The following is a 23,036-nucleotide window of genomic DNA, read 5'->3' as shown; positions in this document are numbered from 1 at the left end:
CAATATTTGAATGATGCTGTAGTGAGTTCAAACTCCGCCGAAGTCGGCTTTGCCTTTCGGGGTCGATAAATTAAGTACCAGTTTTGTACTGAAGTCGATCTAATTGACTGGACCCCTCCCACAAAATTTCGGGCCTTGTGTCTCGAGCAGAAATGACATACTTGTCTAATAAGACAATATTTGAATGATGCTGTTGTGAGTTCAAATTCCGCCGAAATCAGCTTTGCCTTTCATCCTTTCGGTGTCGATAAAGTAAATACCAGTTGAACATTGGAAGTGAGACGTGTGCCAAAATTTGAAACTAATGTTTGAATGATGTTTCTCTATGACAGGGTTGCTATTGTGTCTGAAAAGCATCTTCTTGATTGATAGAAAAGACTGCTCAGAACTGTTGTTCAAAATTTTCAGCATTTTCATACAATGACACCAAACATTTCTTATCTTCTGAGGTAATTAAAACCTGCCATTAATTTGAAGTGATCAAGCACGTTTGGAAGATGTCTATTGAGCCATTGTCGACGAAGATTTTTCGTTCTTTCTTCTTTTATTTTATGATTTAAATATTAGTCAAGACAGTGATGGGCCGTAACAATGATATAGGCAGCCGCATTCCCCACTAATGAAATGGTTTCTGTTCTGCTTTGAACATTTGTAAACCGATGTCTCTCGAAAACAAAAGTGAGGATGGTTAAAGAAGGTAAAATTCTTAAAGCTGAATCTGAGTAGGGGTGATGAGAAGAGAAGAGATGAGAAGAAACATTTCAAAATGAGAGATTATCTGTCAGGTGGGACTGAACGGAAATGATGTGCAACAAACTAGTTCATAAGCTCAGAGGTCGTTGGAGAAGCGATAAATAAGACAGGTAGTGATAGGATATATAACACTTCTGAGGGTCAAAGGTTGTAGTATGTCGACCGGAAGGCATGGCAATGATACTTCCTCAACGTGAAACTCATAGATATGTGGAGACAGATATACGGATACATGAACTATGCTGTGAGTCGGTCTGGGAATGTGGTGTGTGTGTGTGTGTGTGTGTGTGTGTGTGTGTATGTGTCCGATATTATGCATATATTTAAGTAGAGAAGTGAAATGAAAAAGTGGGTATATTATTGCATGCACTTTTTTTAATGTAAACTAGCTGCAGCCGTTTACGTGCATTTCTGGACAGGTCACTTCAATATATTGATTTCAGTAGATTTATCTATCAAGATTAAGAACTAGATCTTCCGATCATATTACTTGCGATAGCATCTTCTCTCCTTTCATTTTATTTTTCTTTCATACATACATGTACATATTTACACACACGCGCGCGCGCATACATATATACTCCGTGAGAATGTCTGGCTTAAATCGACAGCCCGACACCAAATGGAATGAATGAGTAAATAAATTAACCCAGTTAGCCTGGATAATGTTACTGAAGCATTACAAAATGTTTGCATTGTAATGAAAGTGTACTCTATAGACAGTAAGAGGTAAGTACATTGAGAGGTGAGTTCTTTTATGTCGGTGCACACCAATTCCTTTCGTTTATCAGATCTATAAAACTAATCCGGAAGGAGGAGCTGTGCTGCGAACCGTGAAACGATCGCAATCGTCCAAAACAATGAAATATGTATGAATGGGTGTAAATAACATCGTTGACAAGTAGAGGTTCTGTTTTTCATTGTGTGTGTGCGTGTGTGTGTGATTTTTATGTATATGTACGCGAAGCCAGACAGAACAAAGCGCTTCAGATTTATTTGTAGAGTGGGTATGAGATGTGGCACGCAGTGCATGGCTTTGTCTAAGCGAAAAGGGTCTCCGTTTACTCTTGGCTTGTTGATGAATAAACAATATTGGTGAAGTTTTTTCTTCATTTGATACGCAACAAGATTTTTTTTCTTGTAGCTAGAAGTGGTGTATAGTTAACTTATTCGCTTTCTCTACTTTTAGGATGTTTTTTGTCTTAAAAACTCAGTATCAACCAATGAGTGATTTGAGCTTGGGAACATAAGGATCTCGTCATCCCAAGTGAGTGTCTACAAATTATCAATAAATTAATAAACATATATTAATAAATCACTAACAATTCTGGTTGATGCCAATGTTGGCTGTGTGGTTAGGAAGTTAAGAAACTGTGTTCGATTTGTAGTTGCACCGACTAAGGTTTTCAGTGGAAAAGAAATTGCTCAAAACGTGTCTGTGTGTGTGTGTGTGTCCATAGCTGTTCTCTCCCCAAATTATCAGACCGTCATTTTCTTACGGGCAAATTAGTTTCAGAGAATCCTTGAGTATTTGGTAATATCTCTTGGTCATAATTGCCACCAGCCATCAGCTTCACTTTCCATAGAAGCGAAGAAGATTCTATTAAACAAAAAATTAATCTTGCATAGTATTTTAACACACCTTTATTCATCTTCTGATATATATATATATACATACACACACACACACACACACACACACACACACACACACACACACACACACACACACACACACACACACACACACACATATATATATATATATATATATATATATATATATATATATATACAGAGAGAGAGAGAGAGAGAGAGGAAGATAGATAGATAGATTATAATTCATTCGAGCTGAAAGGAAAACACTTCGGATCTATTTTAAAACGGGGGCGCCAGTATTTACTTAACGAAACACTAACGAAACACTTTGAAACTTGGGACACTGGTAGAATGTGTCATATAAAACATCTTTTACTCTTAGTCTTCTTAACAAAAAAAAAGTAATTCGCAAGTTATTCCATGTTAAAGTTGTCGTATTTCTGTAATTTCAACCAATCACTGACGTCTATTCAGCTCAATAAGAGTTACTGCTGGGCGGTCATAAAAATGTTATTCCCTGTGACATATTTCACCCGGTTTAATCGTAATTTATACGCATATATTGTTTATATAATAAATTACGCTGTACGTATCTATGTGTGTAACAATTTTAGAGTTCGAATTCTCGAGTTAGGGTTAGTTTTAGGGTTAGGGTTAGGGTTACGGTTACGGTTAACAGTCTAGTTAGGGTTAGTGTTAGGGTTAGGGGATTAATACGATATACACCGTTACAGCGCAAACTGTTTTCAACTGAATAGACGTCAGTGATTAGTAGAAATTATCGAAATAAGACAATTTTTTACATGAAATAAATTCGAATACAAAAATATTTTTCTGTTCTATAACACAAAATAGATAAGTATACGAAGTTTGAAAGTCTTTCCGTACCAAAAACACTACATAAAACATAAATGAAAACTGGCGCCCCCGTTTTAAAATAGATCCAACACTTCAACCTCAATAAAACAGTGTTTTACTCTGCATTTGGTATTCGAGTACTGTTTTCCTCCCCCTTATTTTGCACCTATCTGCTCACACACACACACACACACACACACACACACACACACACACACACACACATATATATATATATATATATATACATATATATATATCCCTGTATGATGCGTGACAAAACGCATATTTTTTCTCCAAATGCGTTATACGCATTAAACATAGCGTTCAACTTCAGACATATTTACAAAATTCAAAATTTTTATGGTTTGAATGTAGAGCGTTGCAAAAGTTCTGAAATATGAAATTTTCTTCGTTTTAACTGTTTCTGCTACCTACAGTTTTCATAAAATAGTAATGAGGAACTTTGTAACATTTTTTTCTGTGACTGTTCGTTGTAAGAATTCTCTGTAAGAGAACAATGCAACAAGATACATTCAATTCATTAGCGATGTCATCAATGGATAACTCCAGATTTCAACAAGATTATTAGCAGCTCACTCGTAGTAAAATGTACAGTTGGTTAGCTAGCCAATGTTGTTGCTGCAATTATACTTTGCCAATTAAAATACATGGTTACGTCTGAAAATTTTAATTGTCTCTCGAGCATATTTACATATACATGTATATATACATGTATATACACATGCTTGCATATAAACCTTTGGATAGAGGCAGACTCTTTAGTCAATCTATCTTTTAATAACCCATCTATCCTTTGGTTTATTTTACATCTAGGAATTGCCCTTAGATCGCCTTCCTCACCAAATAAGCTCGGTGGGATTGCCAGTCCAATATTGGTTATCAAAGACAACATGTTCTCTCTCTCTCTCTCTCTCTCTCTCTCTCTCTCTCTCTCACACACACACACACGCACACACACACACACACACACACACACACACATACACACGTGCGCAAGCAAATATAATATTAGTTTGTAGATATGCAGTCTTCTTTATTGGAACAAATAGTCCGGTTAACTGAAATAATTTATTGCAGAAAACTATGACAGTGGATTCGTTGCTTTTCAGATCAATAAAGTGTTAAATTACTGAGCAAAGAAAAATATTATCAAAGATACCGGAGGTGAATCTGTGCTTAAGACCTTTGTAAACACTTTTTGCTATTGGTACACAGTTGCAATTGGTATTCCACTTGACCTACTGTAAGTCGATGTCTGCATGGAAATAAAAGTGAAAAAGAGGGGAGTTCATAAAGGTAGTTGAGACAGAAAGAGAAATCAGCTCGTATGCACGCCAATAGTTGTAGATTGTTGGTAAATGAATTTTCACCTTTCAACCGAACCGAATGACCTTCATTTCGATGTGAACTAGCATGTTTAAGTGTGTAGAAACTGCATTACAAACTGTGCACGCAATGAACTCAATAAGAAACCAAGTTAGGTTTTTATTACCTCGTTGTTACTGCAATCTATATTAAAGAGAATTGGCGCTTAAGCCATTTTCTGTCAATAGCAGTAAGTGCATCCTGGCACTAACTTTTCTTTTTAAAATTGTTATATTCCTGGCATATGAGGGAACTATTTTAATTTAGAAATATTTAAATCGGTCTTTCCTACTCTATTTACTTCCGAACCAGTTGAGGTACTCATATATATATACGCACACACACAAAGTATGGGGATTTAGTTCACAGATGATCTAAACGATTAGGTACGCTAGGTAAGTGGTGTAAGGGATTACTAGGGCTCCAAGGTTATAACCGAAACAGTAGTTATGGACCTATTGCAGATTTCCGATGCAGTGGATATATAATTGTTAAATAGGACAACAAACGTTAAGTCAAGGCAAACATCTCAAGTCGTATACATTATTATTTTGGAAAAAAATTCAAAGACTTACAGCTGTTTCTGGGATATCCCAGAGTATGGGATATTCTGTCATCAGAGAGACAAATAGGGAAAATTAATGAAAATGAGAATGATATATATTAATGAGACGATGACATAGAGGAAGGGAGTAAAGGAATAAGGAGAGAGAAAAGAAAAAAGAAGCATAAAAGTTCATAGTTCAACTTCCCGATGTTGTAGAAACCAGAGCATAAGTCCTTAGGTGGTTCTGCTTTCCGATGTTATAGAAACAAAAGCATAAATCCCTAGGTGAAATCCTACGTAGATCCATGTAGGTTAAAATCCTGATATAGTAAACATCCAGAGAAAAAAGACGCGAACATATCAACGTTCAATAACGGAATGGTAGCAGAGGTGGCTATTAAATGGTACAAGGAAAGAAAAGTAAATAAATAGAAAGAGAGGTAGATGAAGTGAGGGGGGGATTTAAAGATTGGCTTTAGGGTAAAGCAAGGTGAATAGGTATAGGGTATCTAAGAATATTGTGTAGGGGTAGCCGAGAAGATAAGAGAGAGGATGAGGAGGTAGAGGAAGATAGGGTTAAAAAAATAAACAAAATAGAGCAAAATGAAAGGAATTTAAAGAGAGTAGTAGGTGTCGGTGGTGTTCTTAAAGTCTATAGGTGTTGGGGAGAAAATCTAGTAGTAAATACTCGTTCTGGCTAAAGTCAGTGGCTGTTGAGTTATTTTTAGCAATGGGTGTGTAGGTTGTCTAGAATGGAGGAGCTAGTTGAATGTTAAATCATTTATGAGTGGGGGTTAGAATTAGATATTAGGGATTTATTGGGTTAAGTTTTTAAAATAAAGAATAACTTAAAGAGTTAATATTTATCTCATAAAGTGATGCGGTAAGGTAGATAGATAAGATATAGAGGAGTATGTGTAAATAATTATAGGGGTTTGTATGTGGGTGCTATTCGTGGGGTGAGGAGTGAACTTGCATTCAGATTTATGAAAGAATTTAAAGTGCGGAAGAATTTGTGCTTACACGTAGTGAAGGTTTCGTTGTATTTAGTAAGCAATTGCGTTGAGTTGTGAGTTAAAATTTTGAGGACTTCTTTTAAGCAGAGTCCACAACTGGAGTGTTGGCCCTGATATGAGAAACCCGAGTCTATTATAGCCCAGGAAAGTTTATATTGTATTTTTCTGTTAATTAGATGGCGTACGTGGCTGGCTATTAATGTGGAATTGCTATTCTCTTTATATGTAAACGAGTTTAAATGTGCATAATATCTTTGTATAAATTTTGTGCTAGATCCAATGTAGTAGCTATAGGAGTTATTTACTATGTTGTGAACGGTGCATTGGTATACGACGTTGAATATATCTTCTGCATTGGGCGTGCAGCGGGCAGTCTATTCCGGATCTGCAGTTGCAGTTATCAGTTCTACGGTGGTTAATTCACCTAATACCACCCTAGCCACAACCAGCACTACCATGAGGTAGTGCTAGTAGTGGCTCTCTTTCTCCAACTAACCATCGTGTAAAGTAATATTTAACGGTTCGAGTATAATCGGATACGAAAAACCTCCCCGCAGCGGAAATAATTGAGAGAGAAAATTTTCTCCTCATGGTTATCTGTGAAAACATAATGAGCACTGGATCGCAGGAAGCGTGCGTTTATGCAATTTTTCGCTTCTTCGGCTGCAAATGCCAAATCTGTCATTCAGAGACCGATAAGACCGAAATCATTCTTTTGTATATTTAGGAATTTTTTCTATGAACTCGTCGAAAATCCAGTAAAACCCATATTCAACCGATGAGAAGATAATAATACCGAAATATTATCAAAGTTGTCTCCCATACTTGATGAAATTATTTAAACAATCCTAGCCACTTCCCAATATTTTTTTCTCACCAAATATTTATCTCTAATTCGCTTTTTTAATGTTATATGTATTAAGTATTGTAACAGTCAGTTTCAGCTCATTATTTGCAATATATATTAATACTCAATACTCATGCGAACCAACATTTTTCATAGAAAACCATACTGACCATTACCAAGCAGACCATTATCAAGCAGATCATTACCTAACAACGTATTTGATCTCATTTTGCCAGACAAGAATGACAATAATGCACTAATGATGAAAATAACAGAGCCAAACATTTATAATGTTGTGCAGAAGCGAGCTGAATGAGTCAGCATTTACAAAGGATTTTACCATTGAACCACAAATATGTGTTTTAATGAATGTCTCCATCCTATTCGCAATTAGTACATGTGAAATAATACAAAAGTACATTTCTAAATACATTGGGATTTTAAGGATAATTCCAGGAAATAGCAAGACTATTTTCATTAAATATCAAGGAATACACACACCAGATTTATTAGCGTTCAATAGTTTTATACATGTTTTCATAATGTACCCAGTCTTTTTTTTATGTAAGAAAGAAAACTGTTGATGTATTTCTCAAATGATGAACAATAATGATAATAGTAGTTATAATAATGGTTTCTTTTTAGTAGGCACAAGAGAGAAGCGACGAATAATAATAGCAGTAACTACTAATATGTTAATTGCTGCTCATACACGTTCAGATATAAGTTCGGGACATTTCGTAAGGGGACAAATTGTTGTAACATTAGAAAGAGTCTAATTATAAGAGGTATTTGCTTTCATGAAACATATAATTTTCTCTTCAAGAAGGAAACAATGGAAAAATAATAAAAGATGGCAGTGTATACTATGTGTGTGTGTGTGTGCGCGCGTCTGTGTTAGGTATATATGCATATGTATACATATACATATTTGTATATATATATATATATTCATATATATATGCACATATGTATATATGCGTATATATATATATATATATATATATACGTATATGTATATATATACATATATGTATGTGTATGGTAGCACATACATACAAATGTACACACACACACACATATAAGCGGCAGTAAAATATAATTGCTTCTATATGAAATTAGACTGTAATTCACTAATGAAACATGACATCAGGTTCATTATCTGGCGAACATGTAACACCTTTAGTTCTTTAATTCGTTTTAGCCATCGCGGCTCAGACTATTCTGGGGCAACATTTTCAAGTGAAAACATTTGAAATAAGTTTATGCACATTCCTGTAGAATTACTCAGTTTTCACAGTTATTTTAAAATTGGAAATGGTATTTAAAGTATGACTCATGATTTTAACTAGGACGTAAAGCTACAAAATTTTTTACCATAAGAGAGAAATTTTTACCCACCATAACTGCAGTGACTTTGCCTTTGGAAGTTAAAATATGTGACAAACATATTTTAAGTAACCTAAGTTTTAAGTTTGCTTGCGCCTAAACACTAATTGGTGCTAATCCTGCTGTAATTTGTTCCGACCTGGTGGTCTAATGGCGCAACTCAGTCAATGTTGCTGGCTGTATTAGTTAAAGATATGGCTTTAATTAAGAACGCTAAGTGTTGCCTCTCTGTGAAAGGTTAAAAGAACTATTTGGTGAAAAAATTGAAATATCGCCGTTACACGTTGAAAATAAGTGAAATATTTAAAATTTCAGATAATGACTTTTAAAACAAGAAACGATGCTAAATAAGAATAATTAACTGCAAAGTCAATATGTGATACATAAACAGTAAAATGGAACTACCTGCTTTGGTGGGTAGGAAAGCCATTTCATTCTCATTTTCATTATATACATAATTTATCCGATATGTGTTTTCATGTACCCCCAATGAATTGCTTTGTCTGTTTTTGTCTTGTCCTTTCTCTATTGAGGCCTTGCGCCTAATAAAAGAAATAAGTGTTGCCTCTCTTCGCTACATCGTTTGCTGCTGAAATCTTTGCTAGCGTGAGTCTTATTTTTCTGTTGGTGAATTTTTGGTAATTGTTATACTGTTTGTTGTTTTGTGGATTCCTGTGTGAATCGAACTTTTGTCGTCGTTTCGACGGTGTTTTCGCCATACGGGGCGGAAAATTGTTAATTAATTTTTGTGAAATTTGTCCGGTACAGGGTAAAATATTTTTTTTATACTTTTGTTATTCGTGACAGAAGGTGGGTTTTTTTTTTTTGCGTTGTTGTCTGTAAAGACAATATTGTGTCTAAAAAATGGAATTTGATTTAAAATCAAATGAGGATTCCCCCTCAATGGAAGGAAATATTGAAAGAAAGGAAGGTAAAAAAACCCAGTTTTTCAGCGGCCGTTGGAGGCAACTTTTTAGAGATGAACGTTTCAAAAGAACAACTATTTCAGTTCAGAAATCTAATAAAAAAGACGGGAAGTGACACTAGACTCTTGTCACCACAAGAGACTATAAAAAGCCTGGCATCTAAAATAGTGGTGTATAAAATGTATAGCAGAAAGGAAAGAAAATAATGCCTACAAAAACAATGAAACAGTGGAAAAGTATCTGGCGCCCATTTGGGACAAAACTGTGTACATAGGAAAAGGAGTAAGAAGCGCTACAGTGGAGGCAAAGCAAATATCAACGCAAACATTAAGGAACGACGAAATAATCCCCCTTCCGACATATTTAGGAAGGAGGACAGCAAAAATTACGATAGAGGAAATACCAACCGAGTACGAGGCGTCATGGTTGGCCGCTGCGGTTATTTATGACGCCGAAGAGGAAATAACTATATTACAAATGAGAAAGAGGGAGGCCATTAAGTGAAAAGGCCAAAGCAACCCTGGAAATTGTCGTTCAGGCCCCAAATGAGGTGCTGGAATCAAGGCCAGTAACGAAGGAATCGATGTCGGTAACCAGTGAAATGTGACGATCAGTGACACGTGGTCCGATAGTCCGATGACGTAATTAAGGTTTCAGTTCAGTGTGTTTTCATGATCATTGTCGATGAGGGGAATTACGAGCCCCAGACAGTTGCTGTAGGGAAGGTCTTTCTACATAAGCATGTACGCTATTGTGTTAAAAATAAATGTTTACAGTCATATACTTGGTGTATTCCAGAAGGTCTGAGACTTTCTCAGGAGAATTACAAAACACTAATTTCTTTTAATGTAGGATCCTCTGACTTCGGTTGCACTTGTTGTGGTACTCCAGCTACTTCGTGAAAGCCCATGGAAGTCTTCCAAAGTAAAGGAGTCCAGGATCTTTGTTATAGTCTTTTCAACTTCTCAGTGTCTTCAAAATGATTGCCATTGAAGATCTCCTTCAACTAAGGAACAACGAACTGTCGCAGGGAGTACGACGTCTGGACTGTAGCGAGTGTGAGGAGCAGTTTTGGTGCCCATCTCTGTCAAGTAGTTGGTCACCTGAATGGAGTTTTGGATTGGTGCATTGTCTTAGTGCATGTGCCAACGACTCGAGTGCGACGAAATCTCTTCCTGAACTCCTTCAAAACCTCCACAAAGTACTCTTTGTTGACCATCTGGCCAGAGGGAACCCAGTGAATGTAGACCATGCCCTTGCTATCGAAAGAAGCGGAATATTATGAGCTTCCTGATGGACTTACTTTGCTTGGCCTTCTTGGGTCTGGAAGAGCCAGGATACTTCCATTGAGCACTATGTATCTTGACATCTGGATCATAACAGTAGATCCATCTTTCTTCACAGGTCACAAGAGACTCGAGTACACTTGGATTGAATGTAATGAGCTCATTTATCTCCCAGCTGCCACCAACATGTCTTTCCTTTTATTCGTAGCTAAGTGCCCCAGGAATAATTTTTACATCAATTTTGCGCATCTTCAGATCTTCATGAATAATTCTGTGTACAGTTACCGCACCAACTGCAAAATGGATGCCTATTTCCGTTATAGACACATGCCGGTCTTCAACCAGAAAATAGCGAATTTTCTAAACCAACTCTTATGTTCTGGCGTCCTTTTCCCCCACCACCTCTTATCGTCTCTCACCTCCTTTCTATTGTCCTTGAACTGCTTGTGCCAGCGAAAAGCAGATGCTTAGTTCATACAAGTTAATCTATAAACAGTTCGGAACATTTCACAAGTTTCTGTAGCGTTTTTGCCCTCTTTATTGTCTTCACGTCCCGACAACATTCTGTTAACTAGACATCCGTAACAAGCAGTCTTTAATATGTATGTTCAAAGTGTTTTCACAGCCGTCTTCAATCTGGAATAAACTTTAGCACGTCAGCTTATTAGATGTATAATAATGATATATTAAAATTGCAATAATGTAGGACAGTCATAACTGCCTCTCCTAAAGAAGTCTCAAAACTTCTGGAATATATCTACCACGCGCGCGTGCGTGTTTGTGTGTTTTCAAACATTTACATATGTACATGTATTATTTCTTTACTACCCACAAGGGGCTACACATAGAGGGGACAAACAAAGACAGACAAACGGATTAAGTCGATTATATCGACCCAGTGCGTAACTGGTACTTATTTAATCGACCCCGAAAGGAGGATGAAAGGCAAAGTCGACCACGGCGGAATTTGAACTCAGAACGTAGCGGCAGACGAAATACCACAGCATTTCGCCCGGCGTGCTAACGTTTCTGCCAACTCGCCGCCTTATATATTTAAATACATACATGTATATACATTATACACATGAACACGCATGCACGCAAACACACACATGCATATGCACATACATACAATGAGTGTAGCAGAACAGTTTCACAATTGTTACTACGTATTTCATTGTTGCGATTTTCGAATGATTATTAATCCGAAGATCGGAAACATATTATTCAAAGTAACTGCTTATGAAACTTGTATTTGTTTTGCAAGATTCTAGATATCGAGACACATGTTGAAATAGATGTAGCTGGATCTTAGGAGGGCTATTTTGATAATAAAAACACACGCACTGATTCTATTTCATTTCGTTTATTTTTTTTTTTTATGGTTCAACTATTTAACATATTAAATTATCTATTGTTTGTTGTCTTAGTAATACAATCGTTCAATGAATGAATCAGTCAATAACATACTTTTGATGCTCAAGAACTGAAGTTTTGAATTATTTTGTTTCCTTCTTTCATACTCCAAGTTCAAGTCACGATGCTGCATTATTTGTCTTTTATATATACTATTTATTTACCCGTGTTGACATAATCTCCTGTACTTTTCAAGGCAATATTTCAGCACAGCCAGGGGGCCAATGTAGAAAGAATTACACAAATATATAGGGGCAGGCGTGACCCTGTGGTAAGAGGCTTGCTTCCCAACCACATGATACCAGTACCTCTGCAAGACAAGTTGGGCAACAATCTTCTTCTACAGCCTTTAGCCGGCTAAAGCCTTGTGAAAGGACTTAGCAGACGGAAGCCGAAAGAAACCTGTCGTATATATATTTAGGATCTGTCAAGTCTATCTTTGTATTTGTGTTTGTCTTCTACCACCACTACTTGACAACTGTTGCTGGTTTGTTTACGTCCTTCTAACTTAGCAGTTCGGCAAAAAAAAAACTGATAGAATAAGTACTAGCCTTAAAAATATAGGTACTGGAGTCGATTCGTTCGACTAAAACCGTTTGTTCCCGGTTATGCTTCAGTAAAGGATAAACAATAAAAGATGTTTTGGCTTTACTCATTATCGTTAGCACACCGGACGAAATGCTAAGAGGTATTTCGTCCGTCTTTACGTTTTGAGTTCAAAATCCACCGTGGTCGACTTTGCCTTTCATCCTTTTGGCGTCGATGAAATAAGTACCAGTTGAACATTATTATTATCATCATCATCATCATCATCATCATCATCACCACCACCACCATCATCATCATCATCATCATCATCATCATTGTTATTGTTATTGTTATTATTATTATTATTATTATTATTATTATTATTATTATTATTATTATTATTATTATTAAGGCGGAGAGCTGGCAGAATCGTTAGCACGCCGGGCGAAATGCTTAGCAGTATTTCGTCTGTCGTTACGTACTGAGTTCAAATCCGCCGAGGTCAAGTTTGCCTTTCATCCTTTTGGCGTCGATGAAATAAGTACCAGTTGAACATTGGGGTCGATGTAATCGACTAGCCCCTTTCCCCAAGATTTCAGGCCTTGTGCTTATAGTAGAACGGATTATTATTATTATTATTTCACCCTTGGATGTAAGTTAAAATTTTATGAAAATTATACATGTAATTCCGATTCATGCGTTGCTATGCTAACATTGAGATCCTAATTACGTAAGACGATGTCTGGCTTTATTGTTTAATGTTGTATTGAAAACAAAATTAATAAGCATTTTAACAACCATGCACATTTTATCGGATTGACAGAATGAATTACAAATTTTATTTTGAGTTGCCAGAAAATAAGCTTTATTTTTCTGCTATAATCTATCTAATTTTAATTACAAAACTCATTTATTTCAGTAATAATCACATCATGAGACAATACTACTCTAGAAAGCAGTGACAGCAAGAACAACAACAATAACGAGAATAAAAACAATGACAGAATTAATTAAACTTTAATTATAATTACTGAGGGAAAACACAAAATCTAGTTATTAACAAATCAGCAGAACAGATTTGGAAACAACGCTTATTGTTGCCGTTATAATTTTGAATATATTATATTGTTGAATACATAATGAAACAAATATTAGAAAACCCAATGCATGTTAGAAGACATTATATTGAGCAGACATTTCAAATGGATTCAAGTCTTATGATCACTAGTAATGAGGAACGGACTTAATGACATTAAAATTAACACACACACACACACACACACACACACACACACACACACACACACACACACACACACACACGCACACATACACACACACACACGTATATACATACAAAGACGTACACACATATATTTATTCATTCGACATCCAAAATCCAAAGATACTGCAGGTGCAAAAACACACCCACGCGTACATACATAAACTGTGTGTGTATGTATGTGTGTGTATGGTGTGTGTGTATGTGTGTCTCTGTGCTACTAAAACATGTGAGTCAAGTAAAAGAAAATGTCCTCATTACACAATGCAGCATAAAATGTCATCGCTTTATATCTTAAAACATCCAACATAACGAGTTTCATTGCGTGGAATATTTAAGGTAAAAACCTATTTGCAGCAAGTCAATAAGAAACTCAAAGTAGTCAGAAAGTTCCGTTGACTTGCTTGATTTGAATTAATATATATAAATTTTACTACCTTCGTTTGTACAAGCTGTATATATATATATATATATATATATATATATATATATATATATATATATATATATATATATATGGGAGAATGTACGAAAAAACAACAACAGACGAGGACAGGTGGTGTAAATAACAAAAGGATGTATTAGTATGACGCTCGGGAATACGGAAAGTTTTTGACGTTTCGAGCTACGCTCTTCAACAGAAAGAATACGGAGACAAGGAGAAAAATACGGAGAAAAAAAATTGAATAGTGTTCAGTCAACGGTCAATCATAATGGGGTTGGGGGTTCAACCCACTAAGGGATAGTATCTATCCAGTATACTACTGGGAGGGTACCCAATTATTGCTACACTAGTGCTATACTAAGTGCAATCAATGGGAGCGGGTAAAAGTGTTCATCCTCTAATTCCTTATGTACCTTGTACTTCTATACGTAAACCGGGTTGGCAAAATAACATAGTCTGCCATAGACACCTGTGCTTTGGTTCTTTCTTTCCTTTTCTTTCTTTTTTTGTCACTTTTGCTATGAATTAAATTAATGAATTCAACGGGATACACCGTCTGCAAGTAGTTGGGTTCAGCATATCTGCCTTACCAACCGATAGTCACTGCTGTCTCTTCTCTTGAAGTAGCTATGAAGGTAAGTTAGAAAACTGGATTGCAGAAACAGGACATATTCCAGTGTATGCTAAGATGCTTGCTTCACAACCACATGGTTCTGAGTTCAGTCCCACTTGTGAGTGGTAGAAGGAAACTGGAAGAAGCCCGTCGTGTATGTATGTATATATATATATATATATATATATATATATATATATATATATATATATATATATATATATATATCTTTGAGTGTGTCTTTGTGTTTGTGTGTGTCCCACCACCGCTTGACAACCGGCGCTGGTGTGCTTACGCCTTGGTAACTTAGCAATTCAGCAAAAGAGACCGTTAGAATAAACACCAGGTGTAACAAAACATAGGTACTGGGGTCGAGTCATTCGACTAAAAATTGTTCAAGGCGGTACCCCAGTATGGCCGCATATATATCATCCCTTAGGTTCGTTTACGGGAAACGTTTTTAAGTACGGATATAAAAGCTCCTTTTGTATTATATCGACTACGACCTAATAGTACTAACTTGCAGTTAGAGTTTAATGGGATTGTACTGAGGTGTGCCGATATTATGTCGGATAAATGTAGTAATAAAAATAAAGCATGAACTATGATCATAAGAAACACGCGACTTGTGGAAACGCGCGTAGGGATGAATTAAAATATTCATGGATTCGGTCTATGGATTGTCATTATTATTACTATATGTATATACTATACATATTATATATATAAATGTATATTTATACACACAAATATATATAGTATGTACCTCTATGTATACGCACACACAAACACACACGCATACACACAAACACACACATATATATGCATATATGTACATATATATTTATGCATGTATATATATATACATATACACACACAATATGTATATATATATATATATATATATATATATATATATATATATACAATATATATAAATATGTATATATATACATATATATATACATACATATTGTATATATATATATAAATATATATATATATATATATATATATATATATATATATATATATATATATATATATATATATATATATATATATATATATATACATATATATATATATACATATATATATATATATATATATATATATATATATATATATATATATATATATATATATATACGTATGTATTTCAATGAAAAAGAAGTCTCGCCCCTCATGCGAAGTAAATAATTTTAAGAATATAGACACTCAACAATGTTATGTTCAACATCTATAAATACACATGACATATTTTTGATAGTGAAAATAAAAGAAGGAATATTCACTTCTGACTGGCCTGCGTTAATAGCGTAAATAAAATGAATTGCTGTCTGTTAGGAATGAAAGCTACCTCGCTGATTTGGTTCGTTGATAGCAGATCTTTTATTCAACGGTATTATGAGTTTGAAAAAAAAAAAAAATGTTGGTCAATCTCATGAAATTAGAGACGTAAATATACTTTCTCCTACTTTCTCACATACATACACTTACGCATGCGCAAGCACGCAATACATGCACACAGACACACATATACAAACACACGGAGACACATATAATCTTCAACTCGATTATGCTTTCTCTACATTTAAATACGGTAATAAATTTAGGCATGAAATGAAACAATGAGGCGTACAATTTATATATACATATTTGCATACAGAAGTGTATGATTTTAAAGTACAATTTAGTATGTCCATATCAATGTGATTATGTATATATACATGCACACATCCACACATACATGAATATATATATCTACCTACGTATCTATCAATGTATTCATGCATCTATCATATATTCACTGAGGTTTAACTAGTATCCATCATCAAACAGCTAACAGAGTGTTCATTTGCTCTCACTGGTTGACGTTTCAGGGGTTTCGGCGTTCTCTATCAATACTGCATTTGTAGGCGTCTGCGATCTTCGCACAATCTTGATATTAAATCTCTCGGGAACATTTGTAACTCCAAATTTACCTTTCAATGATGGTGGCTTTACTCCTGGGGTACATTCAAGCGTAAACTGTTGCAAGATGCCTGCCAAAAATATAAACAGTTCAGCTTTGGCTAACGGCTCCCCGAAACAACTTCGTTTGCCTGAAACAGATAAGAATTAAACTTAATATCGATGAAATCACTCATAGGGAACACATATTTGGTTATATATAAAGAAAACGCATTATACGCACATGCATTATATGTATATATATATATATATATATATATATATATATATATATATATATATAGAGAGAGAGAGAGAGAGAGAGAGAGAGAGAGAGAAAGAAAGAAAGAGAGAGAGAGAAAGAAAGAGAGAGAGAGAGAGAAACTAGTTTAGTTTAAGAGAGTTAATGCCAATGCAATGTAAGTAGAATTAATAGATATTGTCTCTTACAGCTCTTTCTGGGATACCCCAGGTACACGATTGTCGTACTGTTCCAAGGTTCCATATACTGGGTATTTTGTCATCGGAATACACACACACACACACACACACACACACACACACACACACACACACACACACACACACACAGCTGACAGAAACGTTAGCACACCGGGCGAAATGCTTAGCGGTATTTCGTCTGCCGCTATGTTCTGAGTTCAAATTCCGCCGAGGTCGACTTTGCCTTTCATCCTTTCGGGGTTGATTAAATAAGTACCAGTTACGCACTGGGGTCGGTATAATCGACTTAATCCGTTTGTCTGTCCTTGTTTGTCCCCTCTGTGTGTAGCCCCTTGTGGGTAGTAAAGAAATAACACACACACACACACACACACACACACACACACACACACACACACACACACACACAGTGAGACACACACACACACACAGAAAATTTGACTCGGTGAAACAGATGAGCTACTAGGAGAAGCTACAAGAACTGAACCTGTACTCCTTGGAGAGAAAGTGAGAAAGGTATGCAGTGATACACATATGGAATATCTTGGAAGGTCTAACTCCCAACTCTGGAATTAAAAGCTATACCAACCACCGAACTGGACGGCAACAACAATACCTGCAACAGAAGCCGCGAAAACAGAAACAGCAGTAGCACTAGCAGCAACATCAAACTCGTTAGCAATAGCAACTAGGGTGACGAAATTTAATGGCTATAATAAAATAATTGCCACCTAGGAAATATACGAATCCAACAGCACTTTCTCCCCTTGACCTTATTATTTCATCCCCACTACATGTACAAACACAGATATATACTTAAAAGAGAACATGCCCTTATCCCTGTCCAAGTCGAAGTCTTCCGATCATACCCCTAGTGATGATGAAGGGAGGAAGGGGGAAGCAAAGCAAAGAAAAAATAGCTGAATGATTAAAAAACTAAATAGTAAAACACGGCACCAGCTCCACATCGATCCCAAACAGTGCTAAACCACAAGCATACCATCACGACACCAACTCTAATGGCAGCAACAAAAAAAAAAAACACACAAGCGAAACAATCACGAACATACAAAAAAAAAAAAACAGCAGACAAGACTACGTTGACTCCAAGGACATAGGAATTTTTGGGGGAAACAATTGGAGGTTATTTTTGAGAACTGTTTCCCACTCGGGGTTGTTTCGGAACAAGTCGTCCATATTTGTTTCATTATCTCCGTTTTGTGCGTTTGTGTATCCGTAGATTTCTACCACACACACACACACACGCACACACACACGCACACACACACACATACACACATACACACACATACACGCACACAAGCACACACATACACACATATATATGTAATTTAAAAAGTTCAAACGTGGAATTATTCCATTCAATATCGTGTTTGTTATAGAGATTATATAACAAGTTATACTTTACACTTCTATATTTAACTCTGCGTTTATATTCCTTATTTTTGCTTCTGGTGTCTTCTGTCTTTTTATTAGAAACGTCTACCTGAGAATTTACTTAAAGTGAAAAAATCGTATGCAACAGATAAATCGTCTTAATAACCTATTTCTGTGTATCAGACCTTTAAATGTTATTTTTAGCATAACAAGTTTTCTGGTGAGGGCTTCATTTGCTTCATTGCCTGTTTGTTGCTTCAGTAGAAATCTACGAATGCACAAACGCACAAAACGGAGAGAATGAAACAAATATAGACGACTTGTTCCGAAATACTCGCGAGTGGAGAACAGTTCTCAAAAATAACTCCCAATTGTTTTCAACAAAATTCCTATGTCCTCGGTATCCTCATAGTCCGAGGTGTATTTGTAGAGAATTTCATAAAGAAATATCCATTTTGTTGAAAGTTGAGACGAATTGAAGTGGACTCCGGTGAATTTTCAGAAATTCCCCACCCCCTCCCAAAACACATACTCCAACAAAATTTTGTATATTCGGAATCTACATGATATAACACATATTCGTAAAAAAAATTATTAAAAAATATCCGTTTTACTGAAAGTTATGATCATCCAAATTGGTGGTCGGGTTAGAAATCTGTAGTTATGCCGACAAATTTGACACTTTCCTTCTAGGCATGGTTATATATGTATACAGAAATACACGAGTGCAGAAGATATAAAAAATGAAAATAACTTGGTAACGGAAATTATGTTTCTTAATACGACGGGCAGAAAGTAAATAAGAAATTTTAACGGAAAATAAAGTATTGTACGGGTTGAAGCGAAATTTGTCAGTCAGTGGACCAAAGATCCAGTATCGAAGGAACCAGAAAGAAACCATCAACAACAGAAAAATACAAGACCGTAAGGATTGAATTGAAATTTATGGAGATACTTCTGTCAGTAAATTATGAAATTACTTACATCAGTAATTGTGAACTTCTTTTTGTCAGTAATTTGTCATTGTTTGTTTGTAAATAGCGATTCAAAACTTAAACTTACAGCAAAAAACAATAACATGGAAGTTAAACAATGGCGTATGAAAATTGAAAGTGAAAAGAAGAGCGTTTGAAAAATGAAAGTGAAGATAAGAGTTATAGATATACATAAAGAGATATGTTAAGTCACTGGCACTAGAAAACTGGAAGTAAATATTTTTTAAAAATTTCAAAGACGTGGATGTAATATAAAAAACAATATATTTTATCTTTAATAATGTTTAATAAAAATAATTCAATGCACCACCAGTATGAAAGCAATTGATGAAGCCGTTGTCACATGAAAAGTGAATACGCACACATCTCTGTTTTATATATTATTAGATTTGGAAGGCCTACTGCGGTTCTCAGCTAGAGATGAGGTTTTCTGCAAAAACTGATAACAGCTGATGAAATACTGAAAACGATGGCTGGCTGACTGCACGAGGAAAAATCACTGAGATGGATGATATGCCCTATGGGCTTTATTTTTATATAGTATTTGATTGGAGACCAGAAAAAAGCCGGAAAGAGGACACAAAAAATATACTGTAGGCACGAAAAATGCGTCACTGTAAAGAAATATCTGGTAGACAGAGGTAGCCAATTTGAGTAACGAAAACTTAAGGTATCAAAATTCAAATTCCACAGATTGTTAGCAAAACTAGTAGGGAAAATAGGTTTGGAGTTCTTTATTCAAAATAACGAGGAAAAGCTCAAAAGCATTTCGACCTTATTCATCTGCTAAAGAGCATCCAGTTGAGGAGAAAGAACAAAAATTACCTAGAGTTCACACGCAAATGGTACTCCTAATCTAATTTCATTCTGTGGATAGCAGAGGAAATGTACCAGCTCTACAGCCCCGCAGCAATAACACAACCAACAACAACTATGACTATAGCAACCATCACAACAGCAACTGCAGCAAAGATATTAGCAGCATGATCGAGGCATCGAGGCCACTCGAGAGCCTTCTTTCTGGAGAAAAGAAAAGCAACAACAAATGAAAATAAGTGGGTGGCAGAGAGCATCTAGGGCAACAATATCAACAACAGAAGGGCTCAGTTCCGGTATGGAAACTTGTCCTCAGTGCTACCATCACCAAAGACCAATGATCACTATGAAACTGAGGGATCCCTCCTTCAGGTCCGGTTGGAGGCTGTGAGTAGCCTTGAGTACTGCACCTTGGTCTTGCAATAATGGTGAGGCATGGAGATTGAAGAATGCAGGGAAGCTTAAAAAAGAAAGAAGAGGGAAAAATACAAATATGCCTAGCCTAAAACCAAATTCTCCGAACGAACCACCAACGACGACTTGATGAGGATAAGAAGAGAGGTTTCTATTTCAAGACATAGAACATCTAAATGACTGGCTATTGGCAAACCCACACCAATAGTCTATAAACTGCACAGGTTCAGCTGCCAAAAAAGGCGAGAGTGAAAAGTACTAAATTGCAGTACCTAGATCAGGTGTTCCGTATCGATAAATGATTCACTCATCTTTAGATGGCAATTATTTTCATTTTCATTTGATATCCATGGATTGTCTTTTGTTTCGTGTTTTTAATGTATTTTATTACACTTTTGCAGCCGCTCCGCTTAATTCATTATATATATGTACATCCTTATATGTCATGTAATTCTTTCGTATGGCACATTTTGTCATCATCATCATCATCATCATCATCATCATCATCATCATCATCATCATCATCATTATTATTATTATTATTGTTCAGTAGTTTTATTTTTATAACGTGCTTTCACTTCACTACCGAGCGCAGCTCTGTGTGCCTTGGGTATGTGCTGTGGTTTGCTGTGATGCTCTTGTGGTTACTGTATTGAAATACTATTATTATTATTATTATTATTATTATTATTATTATTATTATTATTATTCAAATTCTGCCGAGGACGACTTTGCTTTTCATCCTTTTGGGATCGATACCAGTTGAGTACTGGAGTCTATGTAATCGACTATCCGCCTTCCCCATATTTCAGGCCTTCTGCCTATAGTAGAAAGGATTATTATTATTATTAAATTAAGCATATCGCTTAATCTGGATTTCTGTTGTCTCGTAAAGAGATTTTCTTCACCTACTTTATTTTACTTTACTTCTTTTTATGTTACATTACGTTATATTATTCAGGTTGGTCGCTGAGTGCAGCAGCTGAGAAAGTTGGTTGCCCTGGTAGGGTGACAAGGTGCACATTGGCAAGTTGTACTAACAATGCTGTTAATAACAGCCCATGTCATTGCTAGATACACAAGATGTTCAGCCATTTATGTTGACAATATATATATTAAAAAAATGCATAAATCCAAACAAACGAACAAAGCAAAGAAATATGATTTGTTTCTCTTTTAGCCATACAAAACTAAACAGAGTTTTTGCTGGTAATTTCTGATTTCTTTTATCTATTAGCAATGGATATAATAAATCCAGTACCCCCAACAGGACTCCTGCCTATTAGCATGTTAACTAATACGCCATTTCGGTTAGCCTAGCTTTCATATTACCTAGCTAATATCCTCGCAATCTACTTGAAGTAAGGAACTGGTGTCATAGAATCTTACTTCTTGGAAAGCAAAGATGCACAGTACAGTGACATCTCACTTAAAAGTACAAAAAAAAAAAATTATAAGCTTCCTTTACTTCAAAGTACAGTTTAAGCATTTTCACCAAGAATTTTGAATGCTGTCAATACCTAACGAAGAGAATTCTTGTTTTTTCTTTGGTGAATCTTTTACCAGTTTTAGTCATTGGACTGCGACCATATTGAAGCGCCTTTTTGAAGGGAATAGTAGAACAAATCGACTCCAGTACTGAAACTGATAAATAACGTACTGTCTGTTTCCTTTCGAGCAAATCCGATGTGACGGAAACAGTTGTGAATAAATATATTTTTTATCACCACCAAATTCTTTGCTTTTTTATTAGCCACCAGGTCGCTTTATAATGGAAAGTCTGTGGAGGTTCGACAATGACGTCAGTGACGCCGGAGGTGGGAGCGGAGCCCAAAGGCGGAAGCGCAGACGCGACCACATGTTAGGCACGCAACAGCAGAAGTAGGGTTGGGGATCCTCTCTTTTCGGGCTTGTCGCTTTTGGTCCAGGCTCTTGAGGCGCTTTTCCTCGAACAGCCTAACACCCTTTTGGACAGCTGGACGCCAGTCAGAGGCAAGTGATTCCCAGCCACGGGCTGAAATGCCGCAGGCCTCAAGGTAAGTTTTCAGGCTGTCCTTGTATCACCTCAGTGGCTTTCCAGGTGCTCTTGCTCCAGAAGCAA

At 36.0% G+C, this 23,036-nt stretch overlaps 1 protein-coding gene across 1 annotated transcript in view; it reads right to left on the bottom strand.

Annotated features, from left to right (window-relative positions):
• Nucleotides 1–16,273: 16,273 nt before the first annotated feature.
• Nucleotides 16,274–23,036, bottom strand: part of LOC106884087 (cytochrome P450 2U1) — a 68,195-nt gene continuing 61,432 nt past the window's right edge. Inside the window, exon 5 of the mRNA XM_089348666.1 lies at nt 16,274–17,002. Coding sequence (XP_089204792.1) covers nt 16,752–17,002 — 251 coding nt within the window. The 3' untranslated portion in view covers nt 16,274–16,751. The remainder of the gene's footprint in view (nt 17,003–23,036) is intronic.

Source organism: Octopus bimaculoides, chromosome 3, assembly GCF_046866305.1.
Source record: "Octopus bimaculoides isolate indiv1 chromosome 3, ASM4686630v1, whole genome shotgun sequence".
NCBI classification, from domain to species: Eukaryota; Metazoa; Mollusca; class Cephalopoda; order Octopoda; family Octopodidae; genus Octopus; species Octopus bimaculoides.
Note: the sequence above shows the minus strand (reverse complement) of the source record. Positions and strands in the feature narration are given on the sequence as shown.